Raw genomic sequence first — 12733 nt, 5'->3', positions numbered from 1 at the left:
TTTGGAAAATGTTAATTATCTCAGGATCAAAAATGATTTTAACTTGTCTACCTTATGTTTTTCTGTTCTTTCTTAATTTTTTTTTTTTACAATGAACAGGTATCATTCTTATAATCAAAAGAGCCAACAAATGTACCTAAACACAAAAACCAATACACAGTATTATTAAAACAAATTCTCTTACTGTACTCTTTTTATGACCTTTTTCCACTGAAGAAAAACCTAAACAACAACAACAACAAAAATCCTTAGGAAACAATACAGTACTAAAAAGTGAGGTGTAGGGTGGGTGGCATGGTGGAGAAAAGAGGAACTGATAAATATGATTGTGAATACCGGCTTTTAAGTCAAGCAGGCAACTGATAGTATTTTTTCATTTGTTTGCAGGACAGCAAGAATCACTTGACAATTGGTTTGTTTGCATAATGGCATCTATAAACAAAACCAGTGAAATAGTTAAAAAACTTAAAGTAAACAAGCAATGTCTCCTGGAAGAAATAAACAAAAGACGTGAATCCAACTGCTTAGTGGAAGGAAGCAATCAAGTCAGCCTATTGAGAGTTCAAAAGAGGCACTTCAGGAGTACCTACCAGTCCTTCACTCATACCGCGATCAAAGAACCTGTTCCTGACAGTGGCAGGAACTCCTGGGTCAAACTGAGTCTCTTTGTTCACGTGGAGAAAAGACACTTTCCACCAAAAAGTAAGATATTATAGTCGAATTCCTATCCAGTTGATAGGAAGGATTTACAAGTAAACTTAGAAAAAATTTCTAGGGTTGAAAGAAGTTCTAAGAATTGCCCTGGGATAGTGTGAAGACAATCTATCTAAAGGTAAAGCATCATTAAACTTGGCTAGTTGACATACCATCTACTAATAGACCAGAGACTCTCATTTTCTTGTGCATACAAGAATGCCAGACCCCACCTTCAGACTGGCTTATTTAGTAGGCTCTAATTTGGGTCCTGGAATCTGCATTCTCAGCAGACAAAAGTGATGTTCTTGCTGATGGTGTAAGAACTACATTTTGAGAAAAGTTGTTAAAAGTGGGCCAGATGTGGTGGCTCATGCCTATAATCCCAGCACTTTGAGAGGCTGAGGCAGAAAGATTACTTGAGTCCAGGAGTTGGAGACCAGACTGGGCAACAAAGAGACCTTGTCTCTATGTAAAAAAAAAACAATATGTATGTAAAAATATAATAAAAATAAATAATAAAAATAATTAAAATTGACCAGAAAAACTTCAGAGGCCTGTTATCTCACGAATTTCTGTTACATTTCATGTAATTTCTTTTTTTTTTTTTTTGAGTTGGAGTCTCACTCGGTCACCCAGACTGGAGTGCAGTGGCCGCTCCAGGCCACCACAGCCTCGACCTGCTGGGCTCTGGCGATCCTTCCACCTCAGCCTTCCGAGAAGCTGGAATTACAGGCATGCGCTACCACGTCCGGCTGATTTTTTGATTTATTGTAGAGATGAGGTCTCGCTGCCAGGCAGGTCTTGAACCCGTGGGCTCAGGCAATCCACTCACCTCAGCTTCCCAAAGGCGCAGGATTACAGGCTGAGCCACCGAGCTCGGCTCATGTAATTTCTGTAAGCATTTTATGTGCAAAATTGAGGTACAATGAAAATGCTTTTGACGACAAACATCACACAAAAAAACATGAGAGAGTTCTAATAAAGGCCGGGCGTTGTGGCTCACGCCTATAATCCCAGCACTTTGGGAGGCCTAGGTGAGAGGATTGACTGAGTCCACAGATTCTAAACCAGCCTGGGCAACTTGCAAGACCTCATCTTTATAATAAACCAAGAAAAATTAGCCGGGAGTGATGGCACGTGCCTGTAGTCCCAGCCACTTGGAAGGCTAAGGAGGAACACTTGAGCCTAGCAGGTTGAGGCTGTGGTGGCTGTAAATGTGCCACTGCACTCCAGCCTGGGCGACAGAGTGAAACTCTGACTCAAAAAAAAAAAAAAGAAAAAAGAAGAAGCACTAATAAAATGTGAAGGGAGATTGAGAGACAGTGGCATGAAGGTAGTGTTATATTTTGCAGGGGGAAAAAGAGGAAATGGTGAATACCTTGATTGTGAGTACTTGTTTTTTAGTCAAGGCAGGCAACTGATAGAATTTTTCATTATTTGAAAAGAAAGGGTAGTGTGTAATCATATTTAATACAGTCAACAAATTATTTAAGTCAGAAACAAAAGAATTACCACATTGGAGATTTAACTTCTTTGATGTGGCTGTGACTTTACATTTGTCCAGAGCTCTTAGTAAGTGGTGTAAAGAGTGTGATATAGACTGGGCATGGTGGCTCAGCCTGTAATCCCAACACTTTGGGAGGCCGAGGTGAGAGGATTGCCTGAACCTGTGGGTTTGAGACCAGTCGGGACAACTTAGTGAGACCTCATCTTTACAATAAATCAAAAAATAAGCCAGGCATGGTAGCACTGGCCTGTAGTTCCAACTACTTGGAAGGCTAAGGTGGAAGAATCGCTTAAACCCAACAGGTCAAAGCTGCGATGGCCATGAGCATGCCACTTTACTCCAGCCTGGGCAACAGAGTGAGACTCCAACTTAAAAAAAAAAAAAACGAGTGTGACAGAGTGGAAACCCATTGTGAGTATGTGTGTGCTATTGTTGTTTTTAGAGATAGAGTCACTCTGCTGCCCAGGCTGGAGTGCAGTGGTGCAATCATAACTTGTTGCAGCCTTGAACTTCTGGACTCAAGTGATCCTTCTGCCTTAGCCTCCAAATAGCTGAGACTACGGGCATGTGCCACCCATACCTAGCCTCTCAATTGTGTTGTGAAGTTAATTTGTAATAGTCATGTGTTTATTTACTCAAAAAATAAGTCTTTTACTAGAAGGAATGCCTTTAGTGTTCCTAGGTCTAAAAGAAACTGCATAATCTTTTATTCTGGTTGAATTACTTGGAGCTAGATAAATCATAGCTAGTATGTCAATTCTCACAATTTAGATGGTAAAGGAAAAAAATGTGCCTTCTAGGATAAACAGTATACAACTTTACATGAAAACACATCCTTTTCTACAATACAGTATCTAATGAATATGATTTCAATAACCAGCATTCATGGAATCAAGGATATATGCCAACAATCTTAAATCATTAAAACAAATATTTTAGTATTGTAGAAGAACTCTTGGCTCCTTTTAAGTAAATAGACTTAAGGATAAACTCAGCTGTAGGATAAGATACAAAATAAGTACAGGCATACCTCACTTTATTTTTATTTTTGAATAAAGAAAAAAATTTGTTGTTGTTGTTGCCTAGACTAGAGCGCAGGGGCATGATCACCACACTGCAGCCTCAACCTACTAGGCTCAGGCGATCCTTCCACCTCAGCCTTCCAAGTAGCTGGAACCACAGGCGCACATCACCACACCCAGCTAATTTTTTTATTTATTGTAGAGACGAAGTCTTGCCATGCTGCCCAAGCTGGTCTTGCACCCCTGGGCTCAGGCAATCCTCTTGCCTCAGCCTTCCAAAGTGCTGGAATTACAGGCATGAGCCATCATGCCCAGCTATACCTCACTTTATTATGCTTAACTTTCTTGCAGATATTGTGATTTTTACAAATTGTAGGTTCCTGGCAACCCTTGTGTCCAGCAAGTGTTAGTGACATGTTTTCCAACAGCATGTGCTCATTTTGTGTCTGTTTCACATTTTGGTATTTCTTGTAACATTTCAAAGTTTTTCAATATTATTATATATTTTATAGTGATCTGTGATCAGTGATCTTTGATGTGCTAACTTATAAATCGTATAATTTATAAATTTGGAAAGGAGATTACTTTTAAACAGTTGCAGCCTGGGAAGCTTGCCTCTAGTCATAGCTATTAGTGGGCACTTTGAAGGAGGAGGGATTAGACAGGAATTTAGGCTGAAGGAGATGGCAAAGTATACATATTCAACAGGTTACAGGAGGAGTTGCAAATATTCATGAAAGTAACCCTGACTCATGTATGTTACACTCATGTTCACTTTGGGTAAAGACATAATATTTAAATGTATATGCTGGTATGGTGGTTTATGCTTGTAATCCCAGCACTTTGGGAAGAGAGAGAGAACAAGGAGAGAGAACAGCCTGAGCTCCGGAGTTCAAGACCAGCCTGGGCATCATGGTGAGACCTCATCTCTACAATAAATCAAAAAAACTAGCCGGGCGTGGTGTTGCGTGCCTCTAGTCCCAGTTACTGGGAAGGCTGAGATAGAAGGATCGCTTGAGCCCAGCAGGAGGCTGTGATGGTTGTGTTTGTGTCACTGCACTCCAACCTGGGCGACAGAGTGAGACTCCAACTCAAAATAAAAGTAAAAAAATAAATAAATGTATACAATTATACCCTATGCATCAAAAACACTCACGTGTACAGCCTCTGAAGCCTCTGTAAACCAGCCAGAACCAGTTCATAGTCAGTGGTCTTACAGGAAAATGTTTAAATCAGTCTCTTGTTCAATCAAAGCTGTAGCTAGGCTTATGGAACAGGATGGTCAATTAGTCAGAGTCTGGTGGTGAGTTTAACCTTTGGCTGGCATGGCCTTAGGTCTGTTCATAATTTGGTATCGCATTGCCACAAAGAGTCTGTTCTGTCAGTCTTATGGTCTATATTTTAACATTAATGCTGGTCCAGTTGTGTTTAAACCACAAAAGGCAAGGGGATAACTAGACATATCTGACTTTCTATCCTATCATGGCTGAGAACTCAGTTTATAGGTTTTTATGGGGTCCTTGGCCAAGAGGAGGTCTGTTCAGTGAGTTGGGGAGCTTAAAATTTCACTTTTACTTTTCAGATGTTACTATTGTAATAGTTTTGGGGGTGTCACAAGCTGCACCCACATAAGATGGCGAATGTAATCCATACACGTTGAATGTGTTCTGACTGCTGCATCAACTGGCTATTCCCCTGTCTCTTCCTCTCCTCAGGCCTCCCTATTCCCTGAGACACAACAGTTGTTGAAACGGGCCAATGAGTAATCCTACAATGACCGCTAAGTGCTCAAGTGAAAGAAAATAGTTGTACATCTCTCACTTTAAATCAAGATAGGAATAATTAAGCTTAGTGAGGAAAGTATGTTGTGCTAATTTTTTTTTTAAAGTATAAGACAGCTCTCTTCTGTCCTCTGAATGTTAAAGAACATCAAAGCTCAATACTGGAACCTCTTATTATTCTCTTGATGACCTCAATCTAGACAGCTATAGGACTTAACCTGTTACAGAACTTCAAATATCATCTCTATTCCAATGAGTCCATTTTCTGACTTTCTCCTGATTCCCAGACATGTGTATTAGGTTGCATATACCAGATTGCCACCCCTACTTGATGTTGTCTCAAATTTACCATTGCTAAAACAGAATTCCTATTCCCCATCCCCAAACACACTAACCCCCACCTCCACCCCAAAGTTCTAGGAGTCCCTTTGACTCCTCTTTCTTTCACATTCCACATTCAATCTGTTAGCAAGTCCTGTCAATTATTCCTTCAAAATCAATTTTGAATCTAACCACTGCTACCACCCTGCTTCCATCCATAGTTCTCACTCTCTGAAAGTACAACAGTGGCCTCCCGTCTACCCCCAGCTTCCACTCTTGCTGCCACCCACATTGTTGTGATCACACAAAAGCCTGAGTGATCTTTTAAAAACATACATCAGATATGTCCCTTGTTATTCAAAACTCACCTATGGTTTCATACCACACTTAGGATAAGATCCATGTTCTTGACCCTGTGCTTATTATAGGTCCTCCACAAACGGTCCCTACTTATCTTTTCAACCTCGTCTCCTCTACTCTCCTTGTCCTCATTCCACGTAGCCACTATGGCTTTCTTTCTGTGCCTGGGACATATCAAGCTGGTTCCCACCTCAGTGACTTGGCACATGCTGTTCCCTCTACCTGGATCTCTCTCTCTCTCCAAATTCTGTTCAAAGTCAATTCATCATAAACCACCCTAACTAAATAGCACTCTTCAACACTTTACAACCCCTTACCCAGCTTTCTTTTTCTCCATAGTGTTTATCACTCTAATGAACACTAAACTCCCTGAAAGCAGGGATGGTATCTGTTTTTTCACTGCTTTGTCTTCAGACCCTAGAATGATATCTGATACAAATTAGGCACTCAGGAAATGATTATTGGATGATTGAATAAATACTGGGAAATGGAATGCATATTTTCAAAAGTAGCGGTGGCTCTTACCTCATTCCTCTGGAGACAAACAGCCATGCCCTTGGGTGATGGTTCCCAAGCTTTAGAGTTCCTCATGACAACCTTTGTTGGTTCCTGTAAGATCATCTTTAGAAATGGAAGAGGTTCACTTCTCGAACTTTTGGCTAAGATCAAGTGTAGAAATGGAAGAGGATAATAAGATGCATTTTGCTGGATATATACAATAAGAATTAGAAGATACTCTACTATTTTCCTTTTTCACACCCTGTGTGAAAGGAAGAAACACTCATTTATTCTTCATTCATTCAACAAATATAAGTGCCAACTTTGTATCAGGCACTATTCTATGGGTTTGTCAATACAGCAGTGAATAAAATCCCTCCCTCAAAAAGCTTAGACACTATTGGGTAGAACCAGGTAAACAAGTTAAACATATAGATATATATGTCAGATAGCAATGAGTGCTAGGGGAAATGTAAAGCAGCAGGGTGGGGGATAGGAAGCGCTAGGGTGCTAGGTGGAGGAGTGCATTGCTCCCATAGAACTATATGGTGATCACTAGGGCATGAAGAATGACCTAGGACTCCTAGGCTTCTTGAGGTAGCCAGTGTAAACAGGAATAAGGGACAGAAGGAGATTAGGCCTGAAGGTCTAACCTGGTGCTGGGCTAACCTGGTAGAGAGGCCATTGAGGAGAAGGAATGTTAAGAATTTTGCTAAGAGTACTTGAAGGTCTAGGGGCTACTCTTTCTCCTATCAATCATGATATAAAGAACAGGGAGGGAGTTTTCTTAGCCAGAAATCTCCAACCTCTCTTTTCAGTCTTCCATCTGGAGATGTAGAGGCCAAAAGAGTGGCAGGGTTATACTAAACTATATAGCCTTAAAAATACTTGGGTTCAAGTTTCGCCTCTGGTACTAACTAGTTCTCATGCTTTTAATCATTTAGGATTTCTAAACCTTAGTTTCTGTATCTGGAAACAGTACTCTGCCCTCTAGAGTTATTTTGAAAAACATGAAATATAAGTTATACAACAAATGCTTTTTATTTTTTATTTTTCAGATAATGCCATATTTGGATAAAGTACATCTCCAGGGACACACAGAAATACATTCTCTCTGAACTTCTTCAGTGTTCGTCTTAATTATTTACAGATATTAATTATAAAAGAAGTTAAAATTATACACTGCATCCTTCAAAAACATTTAAAATTATGTAAACATACTGCAGCTTTATCCATTCATTCCGTCATTTAGACTGAGATGATTTCAAGAGAGGATTTGAGTTATTAAAGGTATTTCAAAGATGACTGACCTAAGAATTTATTTTACAGCGATTCTCTCTTTACTAATCTAAAATGTTTAAATATTAGTTTATGTTTGTTTCTATAAATCAGTAGAATATGTTGACCAACCCCACTGATCAGGCTGAAGGTTAAAGCTACATAAAGTTAACACTTACCTCTAAATGCTTAATTAGATTAACTTACTCTGTTAGAGATATGATTTTGATTATTTGAATAAGTACATATTTGAGAGGGTAATATAAGGTGCCTATAGATAGAGCTTTCTGTTATATTTCATCGCCCATTCCCAAAGTGGGTATTGCTAGAATCATCTCATGACCAAATCCTATTTGGTTGCTATCACCTCTCATTGCTTTTTGGATAGCAGTCTTTTCAAATTTAGCATATTCCATATGGCAAGCAGAACACTGCCTGATCTGGAAACCAGAACTTCTTGGCATTTGTCTTTACATCAGTAAAATATCTACCTTTTATTTGGTTGCCCTCTGCCTCCATAGAAGGCTTAGATTCATACAAAGCCAAAGCACTCTGATGTTGGAAGGGATATGGATAAGTCAGCTAGCCTAAAACCCTACATCAGCTAGGACTGCAATGGGGCACAGTGTGGAGATTAATCAACTATGAGGGTATGCAGAAAAAAAGCCAGAACTAAATACAAATTTTTTCACCTTTAAATTTTTTATTTTAAAATTGTGGGGTACAATTCAGGGTTAGGTATACAAATATTCATTGTGCAGTTACCTTTGTTGATGAGGTGTGCCCCCCCTTCCCCAGGCAGTTTTCCACTACTGCCAATCCCACCTCCTCCCACCACCACATGCTCCCGCAGTTTCCTGCTACTGTCAATCCTTTTCTTATAATATTACGATAGTTGTTCAAGGTCCACTTATGAGTGAGAACATGTGATACTCAGTTCTTTTTTTCTGTGAAAGATCACTCAGTATTATAGACTCTAAGTCCATCCAGGTTGCTGCAAAGTTCTAAAACCGATTTTTTACTTCTTAAAAAACAAATACCTAGCCAGGGGGCAGGGTTATGAGCCTGTAATCCTAGCTACTCTGGAGGCTAAGGCTGGAGGATTGCCTGAGCCTAAGAGTTTGAGGCTGCAGCATGCTATGATCTGGCCCGTGAATAACCACTCTTATAACTTGGGAAATATAGCAAGACTCCCTCTCTTATAAGAAAAAAAAAAGGCAAATACCTAGTGTCAAGAAATGCTAAGTGTTATCCTGCTACAGTTTCATAGGCACCAACAGAAGACAAGAGACTCCTGGTTCAGAAGCAAAGGACTTAATTGCTTAGAGCACAGCAAGGAACACAGCCTCATGTTCAGGTTGGCTCCCCTTGCCCTCCTCTACCCCCTCAAGACCCACCAGACAAAGTGAAGCTGGCCAGATGTCACACATACAGAGGTTTTGCCTCATAGCTGAGGAATCCTGAGCTTAAGAATTCCAACGTTTGCCCAGAGGAAGACATTATTTCTTTATTATACTGGATTGTAAGTGGACCCAATCTCTGCTGCAGAAAGAGACACTATCTGTATCTCCCAAAGAGATAATCTCGAACAAAGGCTGTCAGTGCCTCTGCTCCCTAGATGTCCACAAACATGAGAGCCCTGTGGAGAATTATCTCCCCACACTTAGCAGCACAAATAAAGACTTAAAATATAGTATTATATCTTTGGCTTAAGCTAAGATGAATCATAGGAGATAAACACATAGTGAGTGTCAGGTTATGGACAGGACAATTAACAACCTCCCTAACCTCAGTTCACTCTAATCCTATTCTCCTTTCTCCCCTAGGCACCTCTGTAAACTACTTTCAACTCTCTGAACTTGTCTTATCCTGTTACCTCCCCTTCATCTAACTCCAATTTGTGCAAGATTTCATTTAAATACCACCTCCTTCTGGAAGATTTTCCTCCTCCCTCCCTCCACTTAATTAGGCATTTTTACTTTGTCCTCCTCTATATGATAATCTCGGGCTAAAACCAGAGACTCAAAAGTCACAAAACAATACATATTTTGGACTCTGACCCTACCTGAAATGGCAGGAAGTTCAGCCACACTCTTCAAGGAGTGTTTCACATCCGTTGGTACACATGTTCCCTCAGTAATGCTAAGTGACATGTTTTCCTCCTTTTCTGCTCTGGTCTCATGCAGAGTCCAAAGGCAGTGAACTCTTCTTGCTTGGGGAGGTCAGACTTTTTCAATTTAGGCCTTCAACTGATTAGATAAAGCCCACCCACTTTATGAAGGATAATCTGTTTTATTCACAGTTCACTGATTTAAATGTTCATCTAATTTAAAACATACCTTCACGCTGAGGCAGAAGGATCGCTGGAGCCCAGCAGGTCAATGCTGGGGTGGCCACGAGTGTGGCCACTGCACTCCAGCCTGGACGACAGAGTGAGACTCCAACTCAAAAATAAAATAAAATAAAACATACCTTCACAGAAATATTTAGAATAATGTTTAACCAAACATCTGGGTACTGTGTTACGGCCAAGTTGATACATAAAATTAACCACCACAGACGTTGTCCTCCAAGATAAGCCTTTCCCTGCTGGGTTTCTCTGGCATCTGGAGAATCCAGGCCAATGCCCAAGATTCGGTTTCCCACTCTCTGAATTCCATTGAAATGGATCTGGTGGACTCTGGCCCTCCACATATCCTTTAGAACCAGACATGAGTAAAGGGAACCCCACAAGAAATCTATTGTCCTCAGCTCTAGCAGGTGGCTTGGGAAACTCAGGGGGAAACCTTAGTCGGCTTTTGAAGAAATTTAGTAAAGAGCAAGACTGGTTGGCACTCTGGAGAAATTGTAAGAAATTTGCTGTTTCATTAAGAATTTTAGCTATTTCAATGAAGCTTTCAGATTCCTTAACTTATGTAACAACAAATGCTTCCAAATGGGCCCAACACAAGCAACTTAGAGGAAGCAGAAACGGTATTTGCATGTAGAGTCCATTTGTGGGAAGCTACTGATTTCAGAAGGCCCCTGTTAAAAACAACTTCCCCTGATCATATATGTTCATCAGTCCAGTAAATTTGTTTGGTGACAGTATTGTATTGACAAGCTTTGTTGTGGTGGCAGGGGTAGCTGTGTGACATACCCCAAATCTAAAGAGAAACCTTGGGAAAGAGGGTAAGTGGAGATCTCTTGTGAACTTTGGGGATTGGGAGAATTTCCCCTAGGACTTGTTTTGTAAGGGTTTCTGGGATACAACTTCACAGATCCTTTGTCTGATTCCAACAGGTGTATTCTATGTGATTATATTAATTCCTGACTTTTCTTCTAATTTCCCAGCAAAAATTCTTTTTTAACCAAAGGACTATTAAGTAGGCAATGAATTATGGCTGCTTATGAATTACAAGACATAACCACCCCTCAGAGTGAATGCTTCAATATCATCTCTGGGGTTGACGTTGAACAATCCCTGGCAAATTCACTGTTCTTTCTTCCCTATCCCGACATCTTAAAATCAGGGGATGAGGCCCGAAATTAACTCCAAGGTGACAAAAAAGGAACGAGGTCTCAAAGTACACATGAAAGTGAAAGGGAGGGAAAGTTTTGAACTAGGAGATGGTGGAGTTTTATGGACTGTAGTTTGCCTACTATATCAGGGTTCTTAGTATCAAGCAACAGAAAACAACTTTGAGTAATTTAAGCAGACAGAAACTTATTAAATGTATTGGGTAACTCACACAATCTCCAAGAGGCCAGAAAACCAAGTTTGTAGGTTACAGAGCTAGGAACAGTGAGCAAAATCAGGCCACAAGGCAGGTCAGCGAAAACTCACTGCCTTGGGACACTTGATACGACTACCAAGATCAATGTCACCATTGCCTCGAAAATGGGTGCAGCTGCCACTTCCCATAGCAACACAAAGTCCATACGGTTGGTTTCTTTACATTCCTGGCTTCTGATTTGAAATCTGGGGTGGGTACCTCTGATTGTTGGAATTTTAGTCATGTATTTGTCATGGAAGTAAGAAATGCCGAGAAAGCAAATTTTTGGCAATTTTAGTTCCTAGAGTAGAGGATGGGCTCTGCCTCAAAGCGAGGGATTCCTCAAATGTAAGAAAAGTGGACAGGAAAAAAAAAAAAGAAATGTTCATTGCAGTGTATACTTTGGGCTGCCCCCAAATCAACACAGACCTTCTTGCCATATGAATGTCTTTCTGAAATGCTTTTACAAGTTTAATCACCATCTGCTAGGTGCTTCCAATGTCTCATCCTTTAAATTAACTGGAGACTTTCCAGGCTACATAACCAGTCCTAGATTTCCCTCTTTTCCTTCATTTCTCTAAGGGTCTTTTGATGACTGCTTCAAGGTATCAATTTTCTCATTGATCAGGGTTCTTAAAAATAAGCCACAGAAATGAAATTTGGTCAATTTAAGCAGAAAAGGAGACTACTGAAGTATATCTGAAGGTTAATAAAATCTCAAGGAAGGCTGGAAAAAAAAAAAACAACTCATGCCACTGAACTAGAACCATAAGACTTCACTGCCACAAGCACTGGCATAGACTGCTTTCACTAAAATCCCTGCCACACTGTCCACCCTTGTCAGCATGGAGTCAGCTCGGTCCTGGCTTCTTTAAAAGTGCCCTGTTTACAAGAGAGGCTGGAAAGTGAATGCCTGGCAGTTCTAACTTCTCTAGTGGGAAGCAGGTTCTGTTTGATAAGTTGAGAGATTCCCCAGCAAAGAAGGGTATTCATGACTATATTTTCTATATTAAACTACTGAACTGGGAAATAAAAAGTTATTTGTACCACTTTTAATACCTAAGGTATAAATACTACTCAGATTGTTCATAAATTACAGGGATGCTTATCAAAGAAGTCACCTTTTGTGGAGATATGATTGTTTTGGAATTAACCAAAAAGAAGGAGACTGGGAGGACCTACTAAGAATGTTTTTGTTTGGAGTCCTGTGTTTAAACTTGTTGCACTAGTAATCCCCAAGGAGTTATCTCCTCTCTTTTCATTTTATCTTTTTGACTGACTTTGTTATTTTTAGCATAGACTTTGTCATAATTTTAAAAGCGAGAATTGCTCATGGTTGAAAAGCTAAGCTCTAACAAACATAGAGCAATCTCTGAAAATTTTTCTAAGTTACTCATCTCCTGTAAATGAAATGTCAATTCACACATGCTGCTTTGAAGTATCAGTCAAAAGCACAAAAGGGGAAAAAAGGGCAAAGGCAATGAATTCAACTCTGTAGTGTGAGTGTTGCTCAAC

At 40.0% G+C, this 12733-nt stretch overlaps 1 protein-coding gene across 1 annotated transcript; it reads left to right on the top strand.

Annotated features, from left to right (window-relative positions):
- The first annotated feature begins 385 nt into the window (after positions 1-385).
- Positions 386-7310, top strand: SPATA45 (spermatogenesis associated 45). The gene is made up of 2 exons (XM_008055118.2): positions 386-702; positions 7244-7310. Exons 1-2 carry the CDS (start codon positions 426-428, stop codon positions 7261-7263), a joined length of 297 nt encoding a protein of 98 aa, XP_008053309.1. The 5' UTR covers positions 386-425; the 3' UTR covers positions 7264-7310.
- Positions 7311-12733: the final 5423 nt, after the last annotated feature.

The sequence above is a fragment of the Carlito syrichta genome, unplaced genomic scaffold (assembly GCF_000164805.1).
Source record: "Carlito syrichta isolate Samal-C Ts95f unplaced genomic scaffold, Tarsius_syrichta-2.0.1 Scaffold80553, whole genome shotgun sequence".
NCBI lineage: Eukaryota > Metazoa > Chordata > Mammalia > Primates > Tarsiidae > Carlito > Carlito syrichta.
Note: the sequence above shows the minus strand (reverse complement) of the source record. Positions and strands in the feature narration are given on the sequence as shown.